Genomic DNA, 20,153 nt, shown 5'->3' with positions numbered 1-20,153 from the left:
GATAAATTAGAACTTCATTCATCTGTTAGATTTTGTCATTATGGGACTATAAAATATGCTAAATTAAATTTAGCTAACTAAAGTATCTTTTAGCTTTGTTTATATTTAATTTACTTCAGTACCTCCCATATAGCACAGTTTTAATTTTCTAGAACCTTAAGCAAATTACAATGATACTTACTTAAAAATACTAGAAAATTACTTAAAAATAAGGATTTAATTTTAACAATTGACTAACAGTTTATTTTATCTGTAGTAACATTTTACTTGTAGTAAAACTCTTTTTTTTGAAAAACTTCTTGTCATTCATATACACTGCATAAAAAAATTGTTATTTAAAGTTTATCATATATACATAAAAATAAAAAGCCTAACTAATTTAGAAATACTGTATAAAATTAAACAATGGACAAACCTTATGATGAGGGTTCAAAAGTTTTATTTTATGATGAGAAACAAAACATAAACCATGGAGTTACCTGTGAAATAGTTAGTTACTGTTAAGCGTACTAGTATCTTTGAATCAAAATTTCAAGTGTGTTATGAATAGCAATTTTAGTCAGTTAGTTATATATTTAAAAAAGTAAAACTTGACATTTTAATGTTCTCATAAACTGTTACTTAATTACAAAATTTATACAGTTTTAGCTTCAAAAAAATTATTACTTTATTTAAAGAAAATGTATCACTTTTTATGAAGGACAATTTGTTACCAAACACAATAAAACATACCAAGCTTATTCAATACTTAGTTTGAACAAGTTAAACTAAACGGCTGTGCTCAATTTTTTTTTTTTAGAAGTTATTATGATTTTGATTTAAAACAGGTAAAGTCATATGTTGGTTATGGGGAAAAAACATATTATGATGCCTACTTGAATGTAAGTTGGTTTTGCTCTTTTAGTTATAGAATATGGTTGGCATTATATAATATATTTATATTTATATAGATATATAGATAGATTTTTACGGTTTTAATAAGTTGATTAAAAGTAAGTTAATTATTTTTCAGGTAGTATATAAAAAACTTTAACAATAGCAATATTTTTTATCTTAATTCTTTGTATTTATACAAAAGGGTGTTTAATTCAAAAAAAAAAAATCCTTAACAATAAAGATTAATTTAGATGAACAAAAATCAGTGTTAATGTTATTTTAAAATTTAACCTTAAATGTTTGCATTTTTTCTATCTTCTTAGAATATGTTTTTGCAAAATAAAAAGTGTATATCTAAAATTGTTAACTTTTTCTTTAATACATATCAAGTAGGAACGGAACTACTAGATAATTAAAATTAAATAAAAAAATATATTTATTTTAAAGTTTACTTATAGTAATTAAAGCAATGTTTCTTACAAGTTGATCTTATTTTATAGAATTTTTTCTAAGCTTTAAAATGCTTTTTATGGTTTTAAAATATTCGAATTTTTTTTTGAGATATGACTTGTCAAAGTTGGGCCGCATAATAGATTCCCTATGAGAAGGGAAAGCTAAAACAGCAAAAGAAGACTATTTTATTTAAAATCTATCTCTTACATTTTTCAAGCAATCTTCTTCAAACTTTCACAGTCTAATCTTTATACAATAAAAAAAAATGTTACTTGTGAATTAAAAAATAATCAAGTAATATTTTTTTTTTGAAAAAAAGTGACTTTTATTTTAAATTTTTGTCATATTTTTTTTGAACTATCAAAATTCATAAGTAACATTTTTTTTCTTATAATGTAAGGAACATTTCCTGACAATTTGAAGAAGATTGCTTGAAAAATAAAGGAGAAGATAGATTTTTAGTGATTTTTAAAATTTTCAAGAAAATTAATCACAAAAAATGTGTGGTCCATACATTTGTATCCGTAATTTTTACAAAAAATAATATATCTCAAAAGTTAAATGATATTTTTCAATTCTATAAAAACTGGCTTATAGCTTGTAATTAAAGCTTTTATATAAAAACCAAGGTAAATTTTTGTAAAAAAAAGTTTTACCCCCCTATGGCCTTAAGTATGTATTATGTAGCTTTACAGAACCTTTTGAATGTTCTTATACTACTTAATACAGTTTTTAACCTTAAACTTATCTTTAAAATAAAAATAGACCCAAAAAATGTATTTTGAAAAATCTGGAACAAATTCAGAAAAACTGGAAGAAATTTCTCAAAAACCAGTGTCAACCGTGATATTGTTAATTTTTTTTTATTATTTATTACAATAAAATACATAAGCTTCAACAAATTGTTATATAAGATAACAAACAAAATACAGCTAACTTTATTCAGAGTTTCCCAAACTTTTTTTCATAAGACCCCTTTTGAAGAGATAAAAAAAGCTATTGGCCACTCAGAAATTATTTCTCAAAAAAATAATATTTAATATGTCTAAAATTGTTTTCCTTTTACTGCTTATGGCCCTCTTAAATTTCTGAAATGTATACATAATATCTAATATAAGTTTTAAAACTACCTTTAAATACGCCTAAGACCTTTTTTGCTCTTCATCATCAACTCCAGAATATTTAGTTTCAGATTAGACCTCATGCCCCCCTCCCTTTGACCCATTTGCTGCCTATGGCCCCAAAGGTGCCATATGGTCACTGTGGGAAGCCCTGTTTTAAATGAACTGTTACTTAGGATGTCAAAAGAAACATGGTTAAGGCCATAGGGGGGGGGGGTAGGCCATGTTTTTTACAAGTTGATCTTATTTTATAGAGTTTTTACTAAGCTTCAAGTTGCTTTTTACCGTTTTTAAAAATTCAAATTAGTTTTTGAGATATGACCGGCCAAAGTCGGGCCGCATAACAGGTTCCTTATGGGGAAGGAAAAACTAAAACGGCAAAAAAAGACTAATGCATTCAAAATCTATCTCCTCCTTCATTTTTTAAGCAATCTTCTTCAAACTTTTACAGTCTATTCTTTATACAATAACAAAAAAACGTTATTTGTGACTTTAAAAAATTTTAAGTAAAAATACCTTTTTTTTGAAAAAAAAAATTTTTTTTTGATAAAAAATCACTTTTTTTTTTTAATTTTTGTCATAAAATTTTTATTTTTTAAAATTATTAAAACTCACAAATAACGTTTTTTTCTCATAATGTAAGGAACATTTCCTGAAAATTTGAAGAAGATTGCTTGAAAAATGAAGGAGAAGATAGATTTTAAAGCCCGTTTTTAAAAACTCGAGAAAAACGGCTTTAAAGTTAACCTTTATATACCCTTTATAAAGACAACCCTTTATATAACCGGTCATAAAAAAAAAGTTACTAAATATTTTTAAAATCTAAAAAAAGCATCTGAAAGATTATCAAATTTACTGTAATATAAGTCTATATGTTATTTTTGGTCAAAAAATGGCTTCTACCCCCCCCTATGGCCTTAACCATTTATAATGAAATAAGCATAAATTATAAATGAACTGCAGGATGACAAACGAAACACAGTGCAAGTGAGCCACGACCAGCTGTACGATGACAATCCCAAAAACAGAAAGAGTTTTTCCGTGCCTGACAAGTATGTTTTTCATTTCAACATGAAATATCTGTATTAAATACTGTTAATTATAATCGCTGATTGTTATTATCTAACAACAGACACGAACCAGTTACCCCTTCAACAAAAAAATGTAAGTTAAGTTTATAAGTTATTTGTTTAAAAGTCTTTACACTATAAATGGTTAAGTATGTACATATACTTTTTGATATTAAATCTTTTAAAGTCAATTATTTGTATTTAAAAGTTGAAATTGTATTTGGTTTAAAACTTATATAATTTATCTGTACCTAAGTTGTAAAATGATGAAGTTTTAAAAGTACTCTATTTTATTTGTAGAGTATATATATATATATATATGTTCTTAATGACTGAATACACTTATTGTCATTGTTTGGGATTTTTGATACAAGGTGTAACCCTAGTTTTTTAAATTTATTAATTGTATTATCAGACAAATAAAAAACTTACCATACCATAAAATGTACAAATTAATGAAAATAGTCAGAATAAGAAAATATCCATCTGAATTCAAGAAATTAAAGTGTAAAATATTAGTTTGAATTTTGAAACTCAAAGAAAAAAAAAGTTTAACAAAAATCAATAGTTGAAAATAGATTAGTTTTTGAATACTTACTAATTTTTTTTTAAGCATAGATTATTGTCATAAATAATTTCAAAATAAACATATTTTTTTGTTCTCTTGTTTTTATCACACCCAGTGACTACAGTCAATCCACGTGAAATCTTAAACTTTGCCAACAACAAGCCAGCTTATTTATTCGACCCTGGTAAGTTGAAGTAGATTTTAAATCACCTTATGTCATTAAGCTGCTGAAATTGATTAAGTTTTTTTTTTTGTTTTTTCTGTCAAATTTAGTTTTCATCCCTGACGCTAAAATAGCTACGTCGTCCCCCCAAACAATCTCAGGGAAATTTATTCCGGAAAAATGTGAGTTCAATTACCTTAGTTTTTTATAAATACTTCAAAGAATTAAAATATACGAAAAAAAGCAGTTATACGGGTGCTGAACAACTAAAGTTACTATAAATGCATCTCTTACACTTTGAATGTTCTGTGTTGAACAGTTTTGCCATTTAACATTAACAAAATTTTTATATGAAAAACAATAACATTTTAGTCTAAGTTTTTCTGTTCGGCTCATGTGTCAACACTTATTAATCTAGTTATCATTCAATCTTAAATAGCTGATCTTAATCCAAACACAACAAACGTGAGACCCAACAGCAAGAAATTAGTGTATATTTTATCAAAATGCGCTTAATTGTGTATTAAGTTGAGTTTTAAGTTGTTTAAAAAATGCTAAAACTCAAACTGCATTTTATAAAAAAAAAAAAGGGTAACGTATTTTTTAAATCACAACATGAGTGAAATCAAACTAAACCGATGATAACCTGAAACTCGTAGAGGGTATCTTAATTATATATCTCACTGCTTATTCAACACATTCTCTGTATCCAACACCTGAATCTTCTACTTTGTTTATTTTTAACTTGAACATTCAACACAACAGACGTGAAGCCAAACGACGACCTGCCGCCGGGCATGGCGAGGTGCGAGTGCTGCGAGATAGTGAAGGCGCGGGAGCAGTTCTACGCCAACAAGAAGCGCTTCTGCAGCAAGTCGTGCTCGCACTCGTACAGCGCGCGGCACCGGCAGGGCTACCAGCGCGGCAGGAAGCCGTCGGAGAGCTACGCCAACGCGCATAACGCGCAGAGGGAGCGGAAGGAGCAGGACAGGAACATGCCGCTGAGCAGCTACATCAGGAAGTACAAGCCGGGCAGGGAGGAAGTGCTGAAAATGTTTGTTTGATTTTTATAATCTGCGTTAATTTAATAGTTGTTAGGATAATAACTGTAATTTTTGTTTTAAAAGATTCATAGTTTTTGTAAATGTAGTTTTGTTTATTTACTTTTATTTTTTGTCCGAAGTTTAATGTTTCATTAAAAAATATGAATCTAGTTATAAGTTTTTGCAGTTCAACATTTCACTTTAATATTTTTGATAGTGTTATTAAATTATAGAGCTGTAAATTTGTGCTATGTTTATAGAATTGGTTTGTGATTGAAAATAAAAATCATTATATCGTAAATATATGTACCATTTAAATAAAAGTTTAAGTATGTTTAGTTTTTTAATAGTTTTTTTTATGAAAGTTTTATTAAAATTAAATTCAAAGTATTTTTATTGCAAAATTAAGATTAAAATTTAATGAGAACCTGGAAATTAAAATTACAATTTCTAAAACCAACTTTGTTTTAACTTAGATGTTAACTTAATTTCATTTAATTAACTCCTGTTAAATGTTCAAGTTAAAACTCTTGTTCTTCCAGCTTATTTGAAGTCTGAAGTCTTGAGCTTCTGGAAAATATTTTGACATTTTTAATTTTTAAACAAATAAAGTAATTTACGAAGTACAAGTCCGACAGGGAGGAAGTGTTGAAAATGTTTGTTGTTTTTGTACTTTGTACCCAACTTTGAAAATATGTTATTTTGACCTTTTTTTTTCTAGTTAATCAAAACATTTTTCAAACAAAAGTACAAAGTAAGTAAGTATGATTTACAACAGTTTGCTTTGTGTTTGTTTCAAATTTATTCTAAAGAAAAATAGAGTTTAGTTATAGGTGTTGTTTATTTTTGAATGAATTAATACCTAGAAGTAAGTTTTAGCGATGTGGTGTATTTTTTTCTTGTTCCTGATTAAAGAAAAATGTTTTGTTTTTATAAAAGGGTAAAATATCGAAGCTGACAATATTTTGTTAAATTTGTATTTGTTTAAAAAGTTTAAATCTAGATATAAGTTTTCAGATTAAATTAAAATATTTTTTTCCTTGAACTGGTATTCTTTACTTCTTTAAGAAATTTAAAGCTTGAAGTTTGTTATATGTTTACTGATTTGGTTTGTGATCGGTTAGAAAATTTCCTATCTGGTAAAAACTTCTACAGTTTGATCTTGTAGTTATATTATTTAAAGTTTTATTTTCATTAGTCTCTATAAACTTTATAGTTAAAAAATAGTTATCTGTACAAACGAAAAAATTTATAAAAATAAAAGTTTTTTTTTTCTTTAAGTTAAGTAATTGATTGGATTTTTTTAGTTTGTTATAATTTTTATTGTGTTTTAAACTATATAAAAAAGAAAGTCTAACTAGTTTTATTTTAGAATTTAGGATTGAATCATTAGAGGAATGAGAACGTATAAAACGAGTATTCAGTTTATTATATATTTTTAAAAGTTATTCTTTTAAGATAATTTTATTTCAGTAAAAGTGAGTAGAATAGAAATCATACTTTATGAAATTAAATTTTACTTGATTTTAATGTTCTTATCTAATCTATTTACTCTTGCTTAAAAAAGTTTGAAGTCTCAAATTTAAAGAAATGTCTTTAAAAACCTTTATCATAAAAATTATTTAAACATACTTCACACAAATCCTATAAAAATTGTCTTTTCAAAGAAGATTAATCGAGTTTTTTATAGTTTGTTCAGTGCAGAAAAAGCTATTAAAATTGAAATAAGTAAAGATTAAAAATGCAAAATAAAGATTATCAGTGAGTTAAAAAAACTAAACATTACTTTGTCAATTTTTATTAGTTAATGTACATCACGTATAAATATTTGTTACAATCAAAATGTCGTCTCCTTACAGCATGACAACTGATAAAGACAAGGAAATAATAGAGAAGGTGGCAAGCAATTGGAACTGGTCCATTTACTTGGAAGAAAAGAGGGCAATCGCCGCTCCCGTGTCATATTTCAAATACGTTAGTTGAACAAATTTTTTATGTGAAGTATAACTTGCCTGGGTAAGCTATGTGAAACAATGAAAAATTTTGTAAAAATTATACTAAACGCTCACTGTGCCAATACATTATTGAACTGTTTTGAAACAAATGCATTTAATAAAGTTTGCATAAATAAGACTTGTGAAAAACTTTAAAATATAAAATGATGCAAATATTATAGCAATAATTACTAAACTTAATTTTTTTATGCTCGCCGTTAAGTCGGGCAACTTGCAACAAAATAGTCCGGCTATGCCGACTGAAACACAATAGCATTAAACATGTGTTACATGGTTACCACTTGGCCAGATAAGTGAAATTTTTTTTTTTGACATGCAAACACCAAAAACAACTTCCCTCACTTAGCCATAACCTTGTATATATAACTAATAGCTTGTACTGATACAGTGCTTTGAACAAAAAACCTACCCTGGCAAAAAGCTCAATATTTTCAGGCGGTGCTGAGGGACATGCTGTCCAATGGAAGCATGGTGGGCGCCATGGTGGAAGTTAAAAACATGGACGCGCCGAAGCAATTGGAAGGTTTCTGGATCGCTCAGGTCAGTTTTGAAAGTTACGTTGGTTGAAGCTTGTCGGCTGAGAGGCTAATAGTTACGTACGTACAATACAGAGGACTTTTTGTTAGACACACTGATAACGAATAAACAGTTTATTTTATTTAGAAAAAGTGTAAGGAAATAGATTTTAATATTGTTTGAAAAGTTGCAGTTGTGGTTTCTTACATGATTTGAACTTCATTAGGCTAAAGTTTTTTCATGAAATACCTTTTTATACTAATAGAACTAAATTTTGTGGTAAAATATCTTGGTTTTAAAAACTTTTATCTGTTATATAAGATTTTGTAGCTTGTTAAGTCTAAGGTATCTACGTCATCGGGAAATAATTGCTTCACACTTAACATTAGTAAACTCCTAATGTCGAAATAAAGTTTTACAAATTTTACGTACATACGTAATTTAACTTTTCCGCTATAACGTACTAATAAAGAATATTTTCACATCTCCACGCTGAACCCGGCAACAAACAAGTTCGATATTCAGTAAATTCGCGCAGATAATCGAGGAGGGAGGGTACAGGGCGAAGCTGAGGTACCTGGGGACCGAGCACAAGTCAAAGATGGACTTCTGGGTCAACCTGTTCGTGGACGGAAACGTGGATTGTGTGGGTCACTCGGTGAACGGCGGCCTGCCCATGCTGCCCCCCTGGTGTCAGTTCTTTTTATAATTTTATAATTTTTTCGGAAGTTTTAGGTCAAGGGCCGGCAAACTGCGGCCCGCGGGCCACTTAAATTTTTTTTTATCCAGTTTAATATATTAATATTTAAAAAAAACAAAAATAAAAAATTACTGTTATCTTTAAAGGATAATCTATCGCCTAAATTGTTTTTGTTCGAAAAAAAATCTTTAAATGTGTTTTTTAAAGCACATAAAAAATGTTCCTTTTTGACCTGCCGACCCCTGTTTTAGGTTTTTAATTTGTGATCTGCAAAATTTTGTGGCGTTTGTTTCATGCTCAAAATCAACATTTTTTTTAAGTTTTCAGAAATTTATTATGTATACTTTTTTCTACAAGTGTTTACCAATTTCAACATCACATGAAAAGTGTCAACTAGATATATAAAGATAAACTCTTTTATCAAGTCCAGTGCGTAACAAATACTTAAAAAAGTTAATTATTGTTACAGTTATTTGTCAGTAAATTAATTAAAACAAAAACAGGTGTGGGCAGCTCCCAGATAGAAGATTACTCGTTTCTGGTGGAGGTAGTCTCAAAATGCAGAACGCTGCCGATCGACTGGAAGGACATCGTCCAAGAACATCTAGCAAGTCCTGTTAAAATAGGAAGCAGGCTGGAGGTTTGAATAATTAATTTCTTACGGTTTTATTTATCTACAGAGTGTTTAATGAATGTGAAGGCTAAAATGTGAAAATATTGATTTTTTTAAATGCACGTTTCTGTGTTTGAAAAAGAGCGGTATACCAGATATTAAAGACCAATAAAACTTAACTGAAGAATATTTTTTATTGTATACTTATTATGAGACTCGTTGATTCGAAAAAGAAAAACAATTTTGTGTAGGGTGAATTTATTTTACTTCAAGATTAATAAAAGTAGTAATATCAAGGTTATAAAAGAAGACTTAGGGTAGAAGTAACTTTCTAAATGTCAATAAGGACTACACTTGTAAATTAGAAACACACTTTTACATACACAATTTTTTTTTCATATAACTTCCAAATTCCACAGTAAAAGTGAATTGAATTTGTTTGAAATTATACTTTTTATTTTGAATATACAGGGTTCCCACTTTCCAATAAATCCCTATAAACTTGCAATAATCTGAAAAATCCCTAGAAAAATTAAAAAACATGTAAAAGTCTCTATAAATTACGTTTTTTTGACGTTTTGGTGATAGAAATTTGAAAGCCAACGATTGGTAAAAAAACACATTATAATAAAATTAAATTATTTTTTTATCAAAACTCTTAATACCAGTACTAAAATGTGGCTCTATGGCGCCACCTAGCGGATAAAATTTTTCTCTTTTTTAAAATTTCAAATATCAACTGTCAAAAGTTTGCTTAATTAAATTAAATTAGAGCTCAAAAACTTTCAAATTTTCGTGAATTTCTTTGACATATTTTACTTAACGTACCTTAAAAAGATGTTTGTAAGGTTTAAATTTTTTTTTTAATAATTTCCCTATAAATTTGCTATATTTTATAGATTTCCCGACTAAACGGTTATGGGTAATTTTTTTTGAAATAATAGCGGGAACCCTGAAAATACTATAACCATTTAGAAAAATACTGCTTATTTGACACTGAGTGTTTCATCATTAAATAAACTAACGCAGATAATGGATCCCAGTTGCCTGTACCACTGCCGCATCGGAATCGTCAGGGAAGTCATTGGCGGAAGGATCAGGGTGGAGTACGAGGATAAGAAAGCGGACGAACAAAATTTTTGGTGACTTTTTCAGCTTTTTTATCTGTAATGTTGTTTTTATTTTCCTCATACGTTGTTTAAGTCTTGGTTGTGGTTATATCAGTCTAGGTTTAATGTTTTCTGAGTTAATTCGTTGATGTGTTTTAACATTTTTATTAAAAATAAGTAGCATGAATACACAGAACATCAATGCGTTTATTAGTTTTTATAAGCGTATTATACCACCTGATTATTTAAGACAATTTAAACTCAAATGTTACTAACATTCTTTTTGTTTTGTTTTTATACAGCAAAAAAAAGGCTGAAAAGACAAGAGCTATTAAATACTTTTGGTGAGTTGAAACTGATTAAATTAACTAACATAACAACACTTTTTAGTAGTACAGTGAATCACATCCGTAAACTTAAATTATGTTTTTTCAACTAATGTAATGACAGTTTTTTTTTTGCCGCACTCTTTAAGAGCCCTTTAATTAATTTTAAGACAATAAATGTAGCTAAAAGCTAGAAAAGATAAAAATGTTTTTTAATTTGTTTTTACTATGCTAAGTATAGGTTGCACATAAAGTCAAAAGTTATTAAAAATATTAAATAGTGCTGACAACTGACTTAATTGAACAACTTATACAGATTTTTTTTTTTCACAATTCTACTCGCAGGACGCACATAAAATCGGAGGCGGTGCACCCGATAGGATGGAGCGACAAGGTGGGAACGAAGATGCAGTCGAAGCTTAAGAAGAACTACACGCGCGTGCCCGGCGTTGAAAACGTGCCTCCGCAGCTCTTCGCCACCGTTAGCATGCATGTTGTTTTGTCCTAATCCGCCTATATTTGTCTTTTTTTTCTTTTGGATTTAACCGAACAAACACAGTTTCCATCTTGAGTTTAAGTTTTTCAGAATTAGTTTGTAAATAATATACAAACTGTTAGTATGCTTGTTGTTTTTTAGTAATTTCCACTTGTTTGAAAATAAAGTTAATCTGATAACTTTTCAAACCAGAACTACTCTTTTTAGTATCTCATGGTTTTTTTTTACTTTTTTTGTTAAATAAAACAACTAAAATTTAAGGTATTTAAAATGTTTTTAAACAATTTTGTGTTTGTGCTTTTAAAATAAATCAAAAAAAACTACAGAAATAAACTCGCCTATATTTATCTTACTTTTTTTTTTCTTTTGGATTTAAACGAACAAACACAGTTTCCATCTTGAGTTTAAGTTTTTCAGAATTAGTTTGTAAATAATATACAAACTGTTAGTATGCTTGTTGTTTTTTAGTAATTTCCACTTGTTTGAAAATAAAGTTAATCTAATAACTTTCAAACCAGAACTACTCTTTTTAGTATCTCATGGTTTTTTTACTTTTTTTGTTAAATAAAACAGCTACAATTTAAGGTATGTAAAATGCTTTTGCAACTTATGACCCCATTAGGCGAAACCCGTTATTAAATGAATTAAGAACAAAAAATCACATTAAACTTAATTAGGTTTTATTAACTCATAACAATCAATTCTAATGTATTTTAATAATACAAATAAAATTAATGTTTTTAGAGTTGTTTTGCTACGTATGACCCCACTGGTAAAATCCGGTGTTGAAATAGGTTGAAAAGTAACAAGTCTCATGAAAACAATTCATGTTGATTTAAGTGAAAAGTATGTCATTAACTCGTGTCAATTGAAACAGCTACCGGAGTGGGACAAGAGCAAGCACGGTCAGTTCGAGGTGGGAATGAAGCTGGAGACGGTCGACCCGCTCAAGCTGTCCACCATCAGGGTCGGCACCGTCATGAAAGTCCTCAAACACGGGTACTTTATCGTCGGTGGGTTGCTATAAGTTTTTTTTTTCATAGACATTTTAAATTTTAGTTTTTTAGCGGAGTAACTTTTTTGAAAATTTTTCTAGTTTTACTTGTTAACTAGTTTAGTTTTTCCTGCGAGTAAGTTTTCAATAAGCTTGTGATTGTTTTGAGTTTGGTTTTAAGTTTTTTTTTCTACATATATTTTAATAATTACTTCTTTTTATGAACTTGATGCTTTGCTCTATACTGTTATCTATGATGTAAATTACTATTGTTTGAGTAATGATTTGAAAGGACGTATAAAGGTTTTGTCAATTTGCTTAAATTTATTACAACGAAATTATAAAACGTACTTGTCCAAATAAATGATGCTTTCGTATCTTTTTTATACCCGAGACAAACTTTGAAGCATAAAAAAATGAATATATCAAAAGTATTATATATTTATACTACTACTATCTTGTATCAAGCATGTTTTGAAGTAAAAATAATGCTAACAATAAATAAAAACATGTATGACTACACTGTCGCTATCACAGGTTCTACTTATACAATGTTATTGGCCTGGTTTATAACGCAACGTGCGCTCTAACTTGTATAGTAGATGCCCCAAGATAACGCTTAAATCATAGTTGACTTAAATAAACTAATATGACTTACTTACTATTTACTAAAGGTTTAATAAATTAGTTACTTATAGTAATTTGAACTTAGTTCGAATCTGTGATAATGATTATATTTACAATGGAATTGCGACACGAAAAAATGATAAAATACTGCACAACATAAACTAATAAATCGAATTATCAATTCTTTTAAAAGACGACAATACTTGAATCAAAGAAACTAAAAACTAAACGTTTAAATCAAACTCAAAAAGTGTTCTAAAATCGAAATAAACTCGACAACAAGATTGAAACCATTAAAACTTAAGTGCAGCGAAAAGCTGCACTGACTTCAGTCTGCTGCAACGCAGTAGAAACTAAAAAACCTAAATTACGCGCGATATTCTTAAATTATACTCGCTTGAGAGAAAAGAAGAAAATAAAAAAGATGTAATGAAACTAACATTTCATTTTAATATTTTAAAGCTTGTGAATAAATATGTAATTTTCTCAAAACAAGCTTTTCTAAATTTATTTAAAAGCGGATGTTGTAAACTGTTTTACGCAGATTTCGTGACGTGCTTCCAGTTTTGAAAAAACAAAGATTTTTTATTGTTAGGAGTTACATTTGTTTTAGTGCTTATAAAACGGAATTTGACTTTCATTTACTCGCAGTAGCAGTTTCGGCAGAGCTTTTGGCAAGTGTGCTTTAAGTTAAGATGCATTTTAAGCACGTTAGATTTAAGAACTAATGTTTTCTTGTGTGTTTAACTTTAGTTCTCGTATAGAGTGATGTAATTGTATTTTTGTGTTGTTTAGTTTATGTAAATAAAATATAAGTGTTGTTTTGATTGTTGTACTAATCTACTTTACTAATCCCTTTTACCCCCCTTTAACATCTCTGTAACGAGACAAAGAGACAATTACCGCGTAAGCGGCACAACACAAACGTTAATTATGACGTCACACAGGAATCGACGGCATGGACGTGTTGAGGGACGCGGAGAGCAAGTGCTACATCCACCACTACACCTCCACCTCGGTGTTTCCCGCCGGTTATTCCCGCCAAAACAACGTCAGGGTGCAGGGACCGGAGCAGTTCCACGATAATAACGGCGCAGGACACTTCATGTGGTCCAAAGTATGATTTAATTTTGACAGTTTTTAACTTTTTAAGGTTATTCAACTTTTTTTGTTTGTTAGTTTGTGCACGTTAAGATGTTAAAGTAAAAACTTGAGATTTTTTAATGTCTAAATTTAATATTTTTAAGGTATAGTGTGTTGTTTAACGCATCTGAACTAATTTTGTATACTTTTATTTTCTAACTTGTAAAGATTAATTATATGTGGCCTAGTTTGGTTTTAGAATATGCTTGAGCTTAATTTAGCTGATGGGAAATGTGTTATAAAACTAAGAAGTTTTTATATATGAGTGATCTTTAAGAAATATTTGTTTTTGTTAGACGATTTAAGAAAGTTTCACAGAGGAACGTTTTTTTTTAAACTTAAATAAACAAAAATGGTAAAAAATACAGAAAAGCAAAAAAGTCCCCCGTGAATTTTTTTTTACAATGTATCAAGTTCCGCACAATTTTTTATTATGATTGTTGTTACATGTAAGACAAATTTTAACTAAAAACACCAAGGTCAAGTTTTCGGATCCCATACAGTTTACATTAAGGTTGGTTTCTGAAAATCTTAATAAGCCTCTATCTACATTTCTTTAAATCATCAAAAATAATTACTATGAAATTGACACCTATTTTGAACAAATTAAGTTTAAACAAATCCCACGCAGTACCTGGACCACTGTGACGCGATTGCGGCGCCGTCCAAATTGTTCCAGTGCGAAAGGACGCCCACTTCGAACCCCTGCCACCAGTTCAAAGTGGGCATGAAGCTGGAAGCGGTCGACCTTCTGAACCCACACCTCATTTGCGTGGCAACCGTCGTCAAGTGGTAAGTAATTGCTGTTTTTTAATTTTTTTTTGTAAGTTTTTGACATTACTTAACCTTTTGTTAGCTTAAGAATTTCAACACTCTTTGATTTTGTCAATTAAAGCAAACTTTGTTGAAGGTTTGAGTTTAAATGATACATGAAAATATGCTTTAATCGTGTAATAAATAAAAGAAACAGAGCTCCTACTTTTATGTACTGACTTACTAAACGTTCACTTGAAACTCCAACAACTTTAAAGATAAACTCTGTTTCTAAGCCATACAAAAACAATGTTAAGCTTACTCTCAAGCACATATGAACTGTTGTCAATAAAAATTACTTGGATAAGTTTCTGATATTATAATGCTAATAAATGTATGTCAAATTTTTACATATACCAATTAGTGCCGATAACATGTATAATTTTTGTTTCGGTTTTCATTTCGCAACACCATGCAGAATGGTGGTAAGTTTATTGTAAGAACAGACTCAGTAGTATCAAAGAACACAGTAGTACAAAGTAGTACTCACATTAGTATCTGATATATCATATTATTTTTATATCAACGAATCACGTAACAGTATTCATAACTTTTTTTTTTCATTTACAAAATATTGTAGTAATACAGTAACATCATCAACTAACAGTATGGCGGGAAGCTTGCTGCAGATACACTTTGACGGGTAATACCCCCTTTGAAGGAACTAAAAAAGCAATGGCTCTCTCCAATAGAATTTTTCAAAGAAAAAAACTACCCTTAAATACTTATAAGACTATTTTAATAAGTTTATAATTTTGTATTTCATTTACAAAGTAGTGTAGTAATACAGTAACATCTGGTATCATTGCAGTATGGCGGGAAGAACATAGTAGTATCTGATATACCATTATTATTTTATACCTAACACATGTAACAGTATGGCGGGAAGCTTGCTGCAAATCCACTTCGACGGATGGGTGGACGACCACGACCAGTGGCTGGACGCCAACTGCGCCCACCTGTTTCCCGTCGGCTGGTGCGAACTGTTCGGCTACGAGCTCCAGATACCCGACACCAGCACCGGTTTGTTGTTTTTGTGAAAAAATTTAAGTTTTCAACTGATTATAATTTAGAGTGTTTATAGATTTTATTGTAATTTGAAAGTTTAGCGCTGGCTTGTTTATTTTCACTTAAATAATATTTTGATGATTGTTAAGTTGAGAAATTGCTCCCAACTGGTAAAAGTAACTCGGGTTTTATGCAATTCAAAAATAGTTAAGAAAATAAATTAAGCGGCAATTAACACTAGTACCACATTGGTTAAGATGATAAGAAGTTTTTCATCTGTTTGTTCTGAACAAACCACTAGCTTACTGAAAGAACCTGAGCAGTAAGGGCTCCACGTTTTAAAAAGCTTACAACTGCACATTAACAAACGTTGATCAAAACCCCCGCATCCAAAACTGCTGATTAATTTACACATATCATAATAATGTTTTCTCGAAGACGAAGAAGACAAGGTCGAAGTGGAGAAGGAGGAGGCTGGTGAGCAGCAGGAGCGGAAGAAGAGGAGCAAGAGCAAGTCGCCGAGGAAGAGGAACAAGAGGAGGAACGCCGGCAAGAACAACTCGTTGGGTTCGTGTTTTAAATGTTGCACTACTTTTTTAAATTTTAAATTACTACTTTTTATATTTAATGTATAGATTTTTAGAAAACAAATAAAGAGATCTCAACTACTAGAGGAGAAATAATGAATTTGTTATAAAAAAATTCACAACTTCTTATATTGTGATTCATTAAACGGATTAAAAAGTGGTTGTGTTTGTTTAGCAGCATAAGTTAAAATGCTTTCTAGTGTAACCGTACCTCTTACGAGATTAACCTGTTTTGGAAAGAGTGATAAGTGCGATTTTTTTTTTGAATAAAATTGACCTTTGGTGATTTTAAAATTATTAACACTTGGGTACTACTGTTTGCTTAAGTTACCTGATATTTTATTAAGTGTTGTAAAGATCGAAGTATGTATAATACAAATTTTTGGTTATTTTTATCCTTTTTTTCTTATTGCCTACAACTTTTCTTATTGAGTTAATTTATGATTTTTAATAATTTTTTTTTTAATAGTTTCTTAAGTTTTCTTATCTTCGTTATTTAATTAGTTTTTGTGTGCATTTTGCTGGCAGTATTAAACATTTGTACATTTGAATATTACTAAATTAAAAGAAGTTTCAAAAAGAAATTATCAAATTTTTAGTCTTAAATTGAAGTCTTGAAACAGTTTTTAAAGTTTTAATTATGCATGTTTTGTTTTTTAATTATGCTGGAAATATAAATTTTTTGTTTTTAAAAATTACTTGACACAAAACACATCATGGTGTATTAATTTTGCCATTAGCTGAAACACTTATTGTTAGTATTGTAAAAAAATATCATTGCAATTATTAGTTCAATAACGCCTGTCTACTAACTTTAAGCTGCTTGGGATTAAACAGGCATAAAAAAGACCTAACAATTTAAACTTAAGTGTAAATAAATATCATGTTAAAACAATTAAACAATTACAGATGAAGATTTTATGACTGAGGAATATCAAGATTTCATTGAATGATTGGTTAGATATTATTTTAACTTTTCACATATATAAATTTTTATAAATTGCTTTTTAAACTAGATAAAAAAGTAAAAATAACATACTTAAATAAATTAAGTTAATTTAAGAAGTTATGAAAAATGGAAACAATTTTTCTAAGTACCTTAGTAAAGTATGTATACTTTATAAAAGATAAAGTTTTATTAAAGAGAATCTATACAAACTTAATTACTTTGGTGTACTAGGATATTAGAAATGGTAACATATTTCTTCAGGGTTGAAGTTGCCAAATTAAATTATTGAATTTTTTATTAATGGCACTATATAAAGAAATACTTCTTTCATATTGCTATCGAAACATTTGTCATTGTAATTTGTATTACTGTTTTTTTATTTTTAGCAACATGATACTTGCTTAGAAAAATGTTTACTTCATACAATTTTGTTTGTCAACTTTTCCAAAGTACAGCGTATTTTTGGTGATAAAACTTATATTTTTTAGAACTTCACTTGTTAATAACAGCAGCACAGAAAAATTCAAGTGGAAAGTTAGTAAGTTTAAATTTTAGTTGTCGTATTTATAATTTTTTTTGTTCAACGGTATCTTTTGTTTGTAAAATAAAGGATGTTGAAATGTGAAAGGTTAAATTTATAAACGTATTTTTTAGTGTCTATAGTTGTAGCAGTTTTTTTTTATATATTGAATGCTTAAAACAAAACTTATAAAAATAAACTAGTTTAAAAAAGCTTTAAAAATAAATAGCAATTCAATCTGTGCTTTTCAAAAATTAAATCTACATTAATATTACCCAGATATGTTTGTAATTTATTTTTAGTATTTATTTCATGCTAAATATTCATTTAAGTTCAACCCAGTTTTTTTTTTCCTTACAGATGTACAACCCGATTTATTACTTGATGACTAGGATGATTTGTACCTCTCGATATGTGTATGTTATATTTGTACTAATAAGTTTTTAAATTGATATTTTTTAATTAGTACAGTGTTTGAATACATCTGTTTGAAAATATTTTTGTGAATACAACTTATATAAGTGGTACTTTTTTATTATTGTACTTTAAAATTTGTGTTTAAAACCTTTAAGTTTATAAAGATTATGTTCAAAATTTTGCTTCTGAGTTAACGGATTTTGATAAGTACTTTTGTTGTTATTGTGCTTTTTGTATATGTCGAGCTGAAATTAATTAGGTAAATTGCTTTTTTTATAATAAAAAACTTCATACACAGTTTTGTTGCTACTTATAGTAACTGTTTTAATTTCTGTACTAAATATTTTAATGGTTGAATAACTGTTTTTTGTTTTCTATTGTTAAACTGTATATTAAAAAAGTAATGTTAAGTATTGAAATTTTAAAAAGAGACTGAGCTTAAAGATGACAAATAAAAAACAATTTTGTTAAAATCTAAATTTTAAATTTTTTCAATATAGATAGATTAAGACTTTGAATTGAATAAATTTATACCTGGTCAAGATTAAAAAGGTTGTAAAAAAACTAAAAAATTGTTGGTTGTAAAACCCGGAATTTAACAATTTCGGTACAAAAAACTTCAAACAAAAGTCACTTAAAACTTGTATATTTAAACAGTTTTTACATGAAAAATATTTTAAGTTAGATTAGATACTAAAAATCTATCATTTACAAAAAATTTCTTATCAGTATATAATTTTATTTATTTTAAAACTAATTCAAAGTAGCATTTAAAACTTTCTGTTAGACAAAAACTTGTAGTATTAAAATCATAAGGTTTAGACATATTGATCTCCAGTTACATAAAACTTCAGCATTGTTTTTTTCAAATAATTTTATTTAATAGTTATTCAAATATTAAAGAACTACCCACAATTGCTAAGTTAAAGATACTAAGTATATGGTATATGTATAGCTATACCAGGGTTTTTGCGTGGGGTCACCTAAAAGTTTAAGCTTAAAGTAATATTAAACTGTTGAAACTATTTATTTAATAAACCTTAGCTTACAAAATATTTTTGCAAATTAATTTTACAGGGTTTTTTTTTACAAAATTAAGCGCATTTTTAATGTTTGTAAGCTTTGCGGACCTCTAACAAAAATGTTTACATAAAAATTCAAGTTCTAAAAGAATGTTGAAAGGGCTACAACTAAAAAACTAGTACATTTTAAGTATAAAAATAGGTCTAATTAATAAGATTATGATAGTGAAAAACTGTTAAAGATTTAAAAAATTGATATACTTAATTACCCTTTTTGTACCCAAAAAGTTGATAAAATTTTACAAAAAAAAGATTTTGTTAGAGAAATAGAATTAAAGAGCTAAAATCATTATTTTTTAGTTATATATTGACTGTCTGAACAAAACGTATTGAAGAATTCCAAGCTCAATTAAAGTTACATCATTTCATGCTCCGTAGGCAGATGAGTTAGCTAATTGTAATCCACCCAACAATGGAACAATCATCTGGTAAGACAAGTACATATATAGCCGAGTTTTCCGGGCCGTACTGAAAGCTTTATCAACTCGAATACAAGGCTTCCGAACTTTAACAATACGAGAGATGTGTAAATATTTTTAGATAATTTTGTCGGGTCGTGTAAATTTAAGTACATACTGTTGAGTTAAATTTTTGAATATATTTTTCATCTTTTACTGAAAATAACCGAGTCTGTCAAATTTAACTTTAATATTTGAGAGGTCAAATATGTTCTGTTTAAAGTTGTTGAAGATTAAAAGGATTGAAAAATGTTTTTAAATTTTTAGCTTATAGCCAGTACCCTCAAAACGGCCGATATCGACCAAATTTCAGAGATATATGAACAAAAGCATGACGGCTAGACATAAAATTCTACACGGTAAAATAATTCCAGGAATCAAAGGATATTGCATATTAAACTTACTTAAGGAATCAAAAAGTAATAATATAAGTTTCTTAAGAACTCAAGAACTGCTGCTCATTTTCTTGAGTAGCCTACGTAATAT

General features: G+C 28.6%; 1 protein-coding gene across 3 annotated transcripts; it reads left to right on the top strand.

Moving 5' to 3' along the window:
- Positions 1-381: 381 nt before the first annotated feature.
- On the top strand, positions 382-18,383 carry LOC145834031 (MBT domain-containing protein 1-like). Of its 3 annotated transcripts, none has more exons than XR_014369773.1 (19): positions 382-489; positions 828-881; positions 3,414-3,502; positions 3,583-3,614; positions 5,017-5,305; positions 7,154-7,268; positions 7,745-7,849; positions 8,364-8,517; positions 9,029-9,165; positions 10,168-10,280; positions 10,919-11,054; positions 11,947-12,082; positions 13,638-13,807; positions 14,465-14,625; positions 15,524-15,669; positions 16,093-16,221; positions 17,151-17,197; positions 17,679-17,728; positions 18,071-18,383. XR_014369773.1 is itself a non-coding variant. In XM_082941350.1 (19 exons), exons 1-17 carry the CDS (start codon positions 406-408, stop codon positions 17,192-17,194), a joined length of 2,094 nt encoding a protein of 697 aa, XP_082797476.1. In that variant the 5' UTR covers positions 382-405; the 3' UTR covers positions 17,195-17,197; positions 17,679-17,724; positions 18,071-18,383. The 3 variants fall into 3 exon arrangements, 2 of the variants coding, with proteins under 2 accessions (XP_082797476.1, XP_082797489.1); XM_082941350.1 differs by having other exon boundaries at positions 17,679-17,724; XM_082941363.1 differs by lacking the exons at positions 17,679-17,728; positions 18,071-18,383 and adding an exon at positions 17,577-17,624.
- Positions 18,384-20,153: the final 1,770 nt, after the last annotated feature.

Source organism: Thalia democratica, chromosome 1 (genome assembly GCF_965202585.1).
Source record: "Thalia democratica chromosome 1, ktThaDemo2.hap1.1, whole genome shotgun sequence".
In the NCBI taxonomy this organism is placed as follows: domain Eukaryota; kingdom Metazoa; phylum Chordata; class Thaliacea; order Salpida; family Salpidae; genus Thalia; species Thalia democratica.
Note: the sequence above shows the minus strand (reverse complement) of the source record. Positions and strands in the feature narration are given on the sequence as shown.

Coding starts and splice junctions, on each gene's coding strand:
- LOC145834031 (XM_082941350.1), top strand. CDS start 406: ATGGACAAACCTTATGATGAGGGTTCAAAAGTTTTATTTTATGATGAG. Junction 9,166..10,167: donor AAATAGGAAGCAGGCTGGAG/GTTTGAATAATT, acceptor AAACTAACGCAG/ATAATGGATCCCAGTTGCCT. Junction 10,281..10,918: donor GCGGACGAACAAAATTTTTG/GTGACTTTTTCA, acceptor TTCTACTCGCAG/GACGCACATAAAATCGGAGG.